At 38.0% G+C, this 11,143-nt stretch overlaps 1 protein-coding gene across 1 annotated transcript; it reads right to left on the bottom strand.

Annotated features, from left to right (window-relative positions):
• Nucleotides 1-298: 298 nt before the first annotated feature.
• On the bottom strand, nt 299-1,593 carry LOC118277079 (uncharacterized). Its single transcript, XM_035595743.2, has one exon. It carries the CDS (start codon nt 1,274-1,276, stop codon nt 419-421), a length of 858 nt encoding a protein of 285 aa, XP_035451636.2. The 5' UTR covers nt 1,277-1,593; the 3' UTR covers nt 299-418.
• Between the last annotated feature and the right edge of the window lie 9,550 nt (nt 1,594-11,143).

The following is an 11,143-nucleotide window of genomic DNA, read 5'->3' as shown; positions in this document are numbered from 1 at the left end:
ATCGCAGTTGAACTATCACTAATTATTACAGAGGCTACCGCATTAAGATTAGTTACTAAATCAATTAACTTACGCCTATTTAGATCTACAATGAGCTTATGATACTTAAGGAAATCGGCACCTAATATTGGTTGGCTGACATCCGCAACAACAAATGTCCATCGGTAGGGACGTCTCAACAAAAAATCTAGGGTCAAAGTACACGTACCATAAGTTTCAATTAATGTACCATTTGCCGCATAGAGTTTATAATTACTGTTAATTTTATCACATTGACTCACCCTCACAGACATCTTTGGTATTACCGATATATTCGCTCCGGTGTCCACCAAGAAATTGTAACCACTTTTACGGTCGGTTACGCATAGACGGTGATTCTCGAAGTTGGTGTAGCCGTCCGCCGCCGACTGCACCAACTTTAGTTTTCCGACTTACTCTTCTTTTCCCAATTGCATGGATCGATGCACTTCGCAGCCTTTTTTCCATATCTGAAGTGGTAGAAACATAACCAATCCGGGTTATTACGGCTTCGGCTCTCCCTTGACTTGCTCCTGCCACGATTTTGAGATTGGGTACGTGCTTGTTGTCTACCTCGCTGCGACTCCCTGCTCCTCCAGCTCATGTTCCTTATTTCTTGAGTAAGCGTAGCAATCTGAGAAACGACGTCCGATTGCCACGTGGAGCTGGTGCTGGCTACCTCAGCCACGTCGATCGGCCGCGTAGTTTCCATTATTTTGTCGGCCACGATAGCCAAGTTTTCCAGATCACTGACCTCGGTAACAGCTAAAACTGCTCGCACCGACGCTGGCAGATGCCCTGACCACATAATCTTCAGCGTTTCATCGGGAATTTTCTTACGGGCTAGGTCCCTCATGCGCCTTAATAATTGAGACGGCTTTTGGCTACCTAGCTCCATTTCTCCCAACAACTTTTGAAATTGTCTGGCTTCGCTTTCTTCGAACACCTGCAGTAGCCGGTCCTTTAAGCTAGTATACTTATTGTCGGCTGGTGGGTTCAGCAACAGATCACTAACTTGTTCAATAGCGTTCTTGCTCAATTTTGTTACGACCAAATTCTGTTTTGCTGCATCGCTGAGTTTTTGCGAAAACACCGTGGCCTCGAACTGCACGAACCAGAGGCGTGGTTTGTCTACCCAAAACTCAGGAATTCTCGACGATACCGTCACTGAAGCTAAGTTCTCTTCTCCGCTGCTAACCTCCGTTTTCACAGCACTAGGCGGCTGCGTAGGAACGGATACTGGATGCACGGGGTTCATTTTGCGAGTCTCTACGTTCCGCGACGACAACACACGAACGACACTAATTTAATCCCAGTCCACTGATATAGTCGGGGTCACCAATGTAGGTGGTCTGTATATTATGTCTTTGTGTACCTATACACTACACCACTTATCACTGCTATATATTAAGTTCAGGGTCAGTAATTTGGGATTAAATAAATAAGATGGTAACACGTGGAACACAGTAGATATATTTCCTACGTGCGCCTACGGTTCGGCGTTACAAGCGACTGTCTGACTGGCTCTATAACTTAGCGTACTCAACGCAATTAGTAAAGTCAGCATTTGTGTCCCTACAAGTTCACAGCATAAACCGACCATGTAAAACCCGCAAAAAAGTTGAATAACACGTGTATGCGAGTACAATCCCTCTAACAACACATAATGTTGGTAAATTATGCACATTATTTAGGCAGCATTGACGAACAGCCATATACTCGTACATCATACAACAGGTGTCAGTGAAGGATACCGAACTGCTGAACACTTGTATGACTGATAGCGGAATAACCTTTTAACTTGTTGTGATTAAGAAAGAAAACTAGCTGTGCTTAGTGATGTTGCTTATGTGATTATAGATAATGTCAAAAACATACACACACAACGTCAGGCTTTTTATCCGCGAAGATGTAGGCAGAGGTGCACATTACAGTACGTAATGCCGCTATACAATGTACACCCTACGTACAGTGTTCATAATTAGTGTTTTAAGTCCAATGTAATAGGGGGTGAGAAATTTTCTAAAAAACCGAAAAAAGCCCAGCATTACTTTGTCCGACCAGAACCAGAACCCTGATAAGCCCGTTAGGTAGTCCACAGCTCCAAGCAGGGTGCTGCTGCTATGCTACTGCATCATAGTCTCAAGACCTGTAAAAAAAATATTAAATACTTATTGCATGCTTTAGTGGAAATTTCAGTCATATCGTAGAAACTTCCTTACACAAAATAATATGTTACGTTAATAATGTGGAAATAGAAATGTATTTCCACGTCAGTCGAAGTATTGCAGATTCAAAGGTACAACTGAAAGCTTTTATTGCACTCAATAAGTAACTTTAAATGAACGTTATAAAGGTATAATATTGACAGATACATAAACCACAAATGGTAAGTTTATCCGTTAAGGTCTTGGGTACAATCTGCAAAACTTTATTTTACAAGTCAATATGTACTTTTCTACCTAAACAATACATGCAAGCTATTTAAAATTGATTAGTTCTTACTTTTTCAATACTAAATACATCGATACAAATGTATCGATCGATGCATCGATGCAAACCTATTCATTTATTAGTACTAATTTACAAACGCTTCCTGATATCGATAGGGTTGTCAAAGCCTCTTTTCTACTAAGTACGTATTAACGTATGGGACATCAACCATCCACCCATCTTTTGGATTGTAGGCCTCCTCTTACATAATTAAAAGAGGGTTTGTTGTAAATTTCCTCATTTGACAGGATAATTAAAATCGCAGTTTCGGTTTGTCAGAGAGCACTACTGCCTGGTTTCTATCAAACGAGTCTGTGTGTACCCGGCGGCTAGCCGGGCAAATTAAGCCGGTACGTGTGAAAGATAAAGTAGGTACATGGCCATAACTGCGCCGCCAGGTCCTGGCATCAGCTACCTGGCAACCGGTACGTGTGAAAAGTCACATCGGATAGTGACAGATAATAATAATCTTTCTCTGTAGCTATCTCACAGTTTGCACACAACGTCATGCCTTTTTTCCCCGAAGGAGTAGGCAGAGGGCACGTAATGCCGCTATACAATGTATATCTACTTTACACCATTTGTGTTATCAGTCCCATGTAATAGGGGGATGAGCCTATTGCCATATATCGAGGACGCAATTCCAGACTCCGTGCTACTACTGAGATATTTTCGAAAATCCCTCAGTTTCCACACATGACCTACAATTTCAAGTAAGACAACCAACCCAGATGCAATATCACCATGTTTTCACCAAATCTGTCCGCTATCTAATAGATAAGCAATTGATATTTGAATGGAAAATCTTTTCGTATCGACTTGGAAATAACCTTTTGATACGAAAATATTATGATAAGCTTCGGTTCAGTAGTTTGTAAATACCAGTTATATATTATGGCGATCTAAAACTTTATTTGGCCCTTTATATATTTAGATGGAGTTATATTTAAGTTAGATCAGTGGTTCCCAAAGTTGTCTAGACTACGACCCATCTTTTTTTTTGAGGGGGGAAAATCATCTAATGACTGTTCCCGCCTTGGGCGAAACGGGAGGGAGTGTCAAACTCTCACTGTCTAAAAACCACCCCGTTCCTACTCCTACTTTTCGACCTGGAGCCCCGGTACACCCGCTAGGTAGTCCGCAGCTCCGGATCAGGCATCTGCCATACTGGGCCTCATCTGTGGTGTTCTGATGGCTCTTTAATGGCATATGATCTTGGTTTTTCATCTTGTTTTTCATTAATGTTAGTGTTTATTCTATTGACGTGCCTTATGATAATAAATGAATTAAGTTCCTACACTCAGGACTTACCTTCAGGGAATGAAACCGTTACCAAGATGAAGAATGCAATACAGAACTGTTGTTGGTTAGTATGTCTTTCTACAGACTCCACGAAAAATATATATGCTTCCGACCCACCACTGGCACGGCTCTAGTTTGAGAAACCCTTTTTTTAAAAAAAGGGTTTTTTTGGGGGTAAATCATCCAATTACTTCTCCCGCCTTGGGTGAGGCGGGAGGAAGTGTCAGACTCTTACTGACTAAAAACTACCACGTTCCTTCTCGTTCCTTCTCCTGCTTTGAGCCGGAGCCCCGGTAACCTTTTACGTTGTCCGCAGCTAGTTTGAGAAACCCTGAGTTAGATAGTTGTCGGCGAAGGGTAGAAACTTTGAAAAAACAGAGACCCCTCGTTTAAGAACTGAGAAAGTTTGAATTGAATGGACTATGACAATCAACCTTTGTGGATGGGGCAACCTGTGGGAATCAAAGCTTAAGGGTCAAAAAGTCAAATAAGATTCTTAAAATGTCATAGATTTCCTAACGGTATGATTTAGGAACTAAACTCCTACACAGTCTTCTTTACAAATCTTTTTGTTAAAATGGAAATTAGAATCGTTAAGGAAAATCTTTGTACCTATTTTAATGGAAAGAATTATGATACGCTTTGGTTTACTTTTTAGTTTTATACATAATTGAAGTTTGTTTCACGTAAGATTTAACTCCATACATAGACAAACTAGTTTTTAATGGGAAATTCTTTTCGTCGAAGATCCGTCTTCAGGAAAATCAGGTGATCCGTCAACCCATCAGGTGATCCATTACCTGATGGTCAGCGATCAATGCCGCTTGTACCTATATACCCGCTACTCGAGAGGAGACAAAACAACGTTGCCGGCCTTATAAAATGGACTAGTATAGTCCATATCCTTTTCATAAAATTAAGTAATTTTAAAAATTATTAATTCCAAGTCTTAGCACTCAGTAATAAGGGCGGTTTTCGCTTAAATTGTCACCTTGGACGTCCTTTCACACATTTTTAATTAAATACCAATTTATTAATATCTTTTACACGTGTTTGTGATCCGGGAATAAACCTGATTGATCACGACCTACTACTTTTAGTTATGAATCATAGTTTCAAGTTTGTAACTATTTTAATGTCGTTCATTGACGAATGGTAGTTGTAAAATAGATTTCATAAACTATGTAGTTACTAAAATAACTTGATTGTTGAAAAAGTTATTAAAATAATAGGTCGTTTAATTTGAATAAATTAAAGTTAGCTTTATTATAGTTCTGTTGTTGTTGTCCAATTTAAAGAAAAAATAGAAAATATTTCAGACGCTAAATGGAATGACTATTTTTATTAAAATACTAGGTAACCCGGCAAACGTTGTTTTATCTCATAAATTATTTCTAGGTAAAAAAAACTAAGGCACACAGACACAACCCTTATCAGTTAGGTGTATGAAAAATAGATAGTAGCCGATTCTCAGACCTTCTGAATACACATATAAAATTTGGTAAAAATCGGTAAAGCTGTTTCGAAGGAGTACGAATTACGATAACAAAAATTGTGTCATTTGAATTTTTATATATTAGATAGATGTTCTCTTTAAAGCTAGACTAAGCATTAAAAATTACAACACCAAAAAAAACCTATTGAAGTTGGAAAGTCATGACAAATTTCTTGCGATATTGACTTTAATAAATATAGCGTTACTTACTGTGTCCAACATCACCTTTTGTCCCATTCCTCTTGACAAAAGGCCAATACATTTTAGCCCTACTAGGTAAAGTTTATTTAAGTTAGTTTTTTTTTACATTTCTCTTATTTCTCTGACATAGCCAGCCCTTACTCACTGCACTACAACATGTGAAGTACTTTACTCGAAGCACGCGATGTGACATCGTCAATGAAAACAAACGGCTCAATTAAACGACACTCTATTGCACGTGGATTTAAGATTCTTTTTTCTCATAGAAACTTTGTAAGACACGTGGAGAATTGAAGGGGAATAGAATTGGCGTATTGATTCCTTTAAATGAAAAATCTGCGCGCGTACCTTTAGAGTTATGGGAGACATTGATTCATGGTATTACGTTATTGGTTATTGCTTATTGGGCCATGTTTCCGTCCAGCCATGGAAAGGGATAGGGTTATGGTGATAAATGAGCTGATAAGTGTTGGTATGATGAAAATGTAACGTGAAAGAATGTAAAAAAATATTTATTTATTTATTCATAATTTAAAAACAATGTTAAACAGTTAATACTAAATCGTCTAGATGTTTGCTTTCATGGATACCTAGGTACTTTCTAAGTTGTGTGCCCCTTTTGCCTCAGTCAAGGCGGGAGAAATCGTTGACTGATTTTCACACCTCAAAAAATATGTAGATACACGACGCCATTGACAAAATACTTATACATATAATCATTATCAATGTATCACTCTCTTATCACTTCGTTACGAGTGCACGTGAAACTGCTTGGGAATTTTATTGTTACTAGTACAACAAAACAGTAGTCTTCAGATGAATCTCGAATATTTTATCTCGCTTATCTTGGTTTCTTGCACTTCAATACTTTGATACCTATATTTTGTAGCTATGGTGATTGTACTAAGTTATTTAATATTTTTTCGTGCCAATTTAATCTCGTGGACGATCGTATATGATGGATATGTCCTACGAGACTATAGTTTTGGATTAATCAAAAGCTTGTTTTATTGTACTTATGGTACTTAACCCAGGCCTTAGCAATTATTTTTGGAACAAAATTGTTACTAGTACTTATATACTCATTAAATGTCTCGGAGAACGACAATGAATGAAATATTATAATAATAAATAAATAAAATGTTACGGTAATCCTGAACTAATACAAAAATAAAACTAATAGGGCTTCAACCTTAAAGAAAATAATTCTTAACGCACTTGTGACTTTGGAGTTGCGTGTATCCATGGGCGGCGCATCATACGTCTATTTTTTTTACCCGTATCTGCGGACTGCCTAACAGCTGGTTACCGGGGTTCCGACTTGAAAAGCAGGAGTAAAAATGGGGTGGGTTTTAGTCAGTAAGAGTCTGATACTCCCTCTCGCCTCACCCAAGGCGGGAAAAGACACAGGATGTGTTTCCCCACTCAAACAAAAATACTTACCGTAAAAAAATTGACATAATTGAATTGTTTTATGTTAATAATGGAAAACAAATACTCATAACACAGTACATATTTTGGATTATTTATCGACGTGTGTCGGTTAACGTGAGGTATTTGCAATCTGACAGGGATTTAGGTATTCCTTAGATCTAGATTCAGCTATCAGTGAAGTGGGTGTGCAATAAGTCTTGATGTTCCTAGAATTGGTCAGTTTGTTATTCAATATTATTACATAACTTTTGTTTTGTAGTAAATAAGTATTATATGGCTTTGATGATACGACTCTCTCTCTGATACTCGACTCTGATACGATGCCTCGTTGATATAGAATTTGTAAGTTTCATTTTTGAGCAAGGGTTTGATTTTCCATGTCGAGCAAAGAGCAATGGTTCTCTAGATTCAAAAATCTATTAAGTTAATGAAGTACTAATATTAAAAGGCCTACAGGTTACTAAAAACTATACATATACATACAGCAACAGTCTTCTTTTCTTTTTCTGAGGGGGAAATATCGTCCAATGACTTCTCCCACCTTGAACGAGGTTAGAAGGAGCGTCAAACTCTTACTGACTAAAAAACACCCCGTTCATACTCCTCTTTTCGTGCTGGAACCCCGGTAACTCGCGAGGCAGTCCGCAGCTCGCACGGTTTGAAAATTAATCACCACGCTTGCTCAGTGCGGGTTGGCGATCTAAAACTTTATCACTTAGTAATTTTATTAGTTATACACTTTTACTTATATACTTAATAAAAAAAATCCAGGAGTTATTTACTTTTGTTCCCTGATATTAATTAAGATTTAAAAAGCGCTTTTTGATAGTCCGTTGATTGAAAGTTGGGAGATCTTTTGAAAAAAGAATTATAGAGAATTAATTTAAAACGTAAGGTATTAAATTCGTCGGCCATTACAATAGACCGTTTGGATTTCGTTTGCATAAAAAAGCGTTCTCTTTATTTTTAATCTTAAATGCATTTTTTTAATAAAAGGATTAAAATTGTGTTGCACACATTTTTAGTATACAATTTAGCAGTTAATTAACTACTATTATTAAATAATAGTTCTATAAGAACAATTTTTAACTTTTTTTAATACTTTATTATTTATGTATATTAAAGACTAGCTGTTACCCGTGACTTGGTCCGCGTAGGATACCAGCTTTTATAGCCTATGTAACTGCTGAGTACATTGGCTATCTGCCCATTAAAGTCCCATCAAAATAGGTCCAGCGATTTCGAAGTTAGCCAGAACAAACAAACAGACAGACATAATATTTTTTACAATTTTTGTATGTATACAAAAATTGTAAAAAATATTATGTTGGTGTATGTATCGTATGTACCTATATTATGCAATATTACAAACAGACGTTCCGACTTTATTTATTAGTATAGATATTGTGATTGTATCTATAGACGAAACCTAAAATATTTCTGTAGGTACGACTGTAAGTCAATAAATTACATTTAAATTCAAGTGCGTAAGAAATTATGTTCAATTCACTTAAGAAGCAAGCTCAATGTGCATTCTGTGCTAAACGGTACTCGACGACCGTAAGCACTGAGGTAATAAACACAGATTGATGAGTAAATGGAGTACCCGCATGAACGCTGCTCGCGCTTTGATGTATACGCCTGAAGTATAAAAAATCTACTATAAATAAAAAGAAGCAATGTTTTTATTATGTTAAATAATAGATATTTGGTTCCCGAACCACATTAGGACGCTTTTTTTCTATGGGGGGAAAATGATCCAATGACTTCTCCCGCCTTGTACGGGGCGAGAGGGAGTGTCAGACTCTTACTGACTAAAAACCACCCCGTTCCTACTCTTGCCTTTCGATCCGGAGTCTCTGTAACCTGCTAGGCAGTCCGCAGCTCCGGGTCACTTTAAGATGCTAGGTGTCGGTATTCCTTTTAAGCATATTCATCATTATAGCTCTTAAAAAATGTGAATGTATTGTATATCTATTCTGGACTCTTGATTTTTGTGCGAAATACAGATTTTATTTTCAAAAAGTTAATATTTTAGTCATGTACCATCAATCATAAAGTGCGTTCTCCATTCGTTATAAATCTGTGAAAAACTTCCTAATTAGATTGCTGAGGCGCCCACAATCCGCCATATTGGACATTGCTTCGACAGTCAACTATTCAAATTGTAACTTTCATTTAAACTGCAATTGATTTTATTGGACCTCGGTGATTGATCTCATTTGTGTCATGTAGGGGTGGTCCGGAGGTTTAAAGGTACGCGTCCACATGCCCCCGTCGTAGGCATCGCACGCAACGGATTTTAGTTTGTCTTGTATAGAAACTCATACAACTGCGATGCGTACCGATGACGTCATACGAAATGCGTACGATGCGTGCGATGCCTACCTATGACTAGATATAACCTGTGACTAGACTGGCTTTTCATGCGTGTGGACGCGGTTTCGAAACCTACCAACGGCAAGTACCAAAGTGACATTTTCCAAATTATATGTATTTTCTAAGATTATTTAGACACCACTGACAAACGGTGAGGTAAAACGTCGCAAGGAAACCTGGGCTTATAATTTCTAATTATGAGTTAGAAATCGCCAATTCAAACTGAACGAGCGTGGTGATTAATACTCTTAAATTAAACTTACTCCGTCTGAGAAGTAGTGTTCAATGCTCAAACCTTTTCCATGTGAGAAGATGCCTTTGCTTTGGTCAGAAGTGACCACTTGTATGCTGTTGATGATACGTCTCATGAACATTAATATTATGGACGCATTTTCTTTCAGGAAAAATAAATATACAACTCTAAGAGAAACCATTCCATTCCCCTTTTCTTGCGTTAACCAAAAACAATAGCGAACCATTTGTATAGACTTGCAATGGACCTCATCTCCCGTCAGATCTGCTATCGATCTAGCGTCTAGCTTCACAAGTTTATCAGTTGTCTCAAAAGGTATCGGTGACAAAGAAAAACTTGGTTCCCTTGCAGTGTAGTCTAGTTGTGGAGAAACGTTCATTAAATACTAGGCTATGTGCCCTGGTTTTGTGTACTTGTAAATTAGAATAGTTTAAGTAAGATATTGTGTATGGAAGTTATTTTCAAAAGGGACTTATTTTTCCGACGAGTGTTGAATAAAGGGTTGGGTAGTTTTATGGTTTTACTTTTAATTTATTTTTTTCAGCAATATCTTAGAGTCTGGAATTGTGTTCAGCACATGGCTAAGTATACTATAAATTCTCCTTATAGGCATGAGACGCATCGAGGTTTTAAGTTTATGCCAAATAGAAAGAATGATTATTTAAAAATACTATTCCTTATAACCTGTCTAGACTGCCTCGTTGATCGAGTGGTCGCAAGTCCGACTGCCGGGCAAGGGGTCTCGGGTTTGATTCCCTTGTCGGCAAAGTTTTTTTCGGTATTTCGAAAATTTCTCAGTAGTAGTATGGAGTCTGGAATTGTGCCCGGTATATGGTAATACGCTCATACTCTATTACAAGGATATAACATACATATTATTTATAACCAATAGTAAATGTTAACCAACATTCAATCCAGCAAAGATTGTGAAATTCTAAGTTAACGAAGAGCACCAAACTAAGTCTCAATGATGGCAACAAACAACGGACTTCAAAGGGTTCAGCAAACGTAGTTATTCGCAAAATAAACCGACAGTACTCGCCCTTTGTAAAATTACGTTAATTTCATCACCGCCACTCCACTTGGCCCTCAGTTATAACTCGCATATTTTATATAATTACAAACCTTGGTTACTATTGTTGAGTTATCGATATTGAAATGTTAAAAAACATATTTTTTGAGTCGTGGTGGCCCAGAGGTCTAAGGCCCCTGCTCATGTATGGTCGCGGATTTTAAACCTACCAACGACAATTACTAATGTGACTTTTTCCGAGCTATACGTACTTTCTAAGATTATTTAGATACCACTTACAGACCTGGGCTCATTATTTCTAAGTATGAAATCGCCAATCCGCATTGAGCAAGCGTGATGATAAATGCTCAAACCATGTTTTTTAGAACGCGCCGTCGACGCGCGTTTGTAGCGATACAGACGCGATACACACGCAAGTTAGACGCAGCCTGTAGACCTTTGCACACCTGACGCGCTTGTGTAGCGATGCAGACGCGATGCAAACGCGCGTGTGTATCGATACAGACGCGCCGGTGCCGCGCGTTTGTATCGATAC

The sequence above is a fragment of the Spodoptera frugiperda genome, chromosome 4 (assembly GCF_023101765.2).
Source record: "Spodoptera frugiperda isolate SF20-4 chromosome 4, AGI-APGP_CSIRO_Sfru_2.0, whole genome shotgun sequence".
Lineage (NCBI taxonomy): Eukaryota > Metazoa > Arthropoda > Insecta > Lepidoptera > Noctuidae > Spodoptera > Spodoptera frugiperda.
Note: the sequence above shows the minus strand (reverse complement) of the source record. Positions and strands in the feature narration are given on the sequence as shown.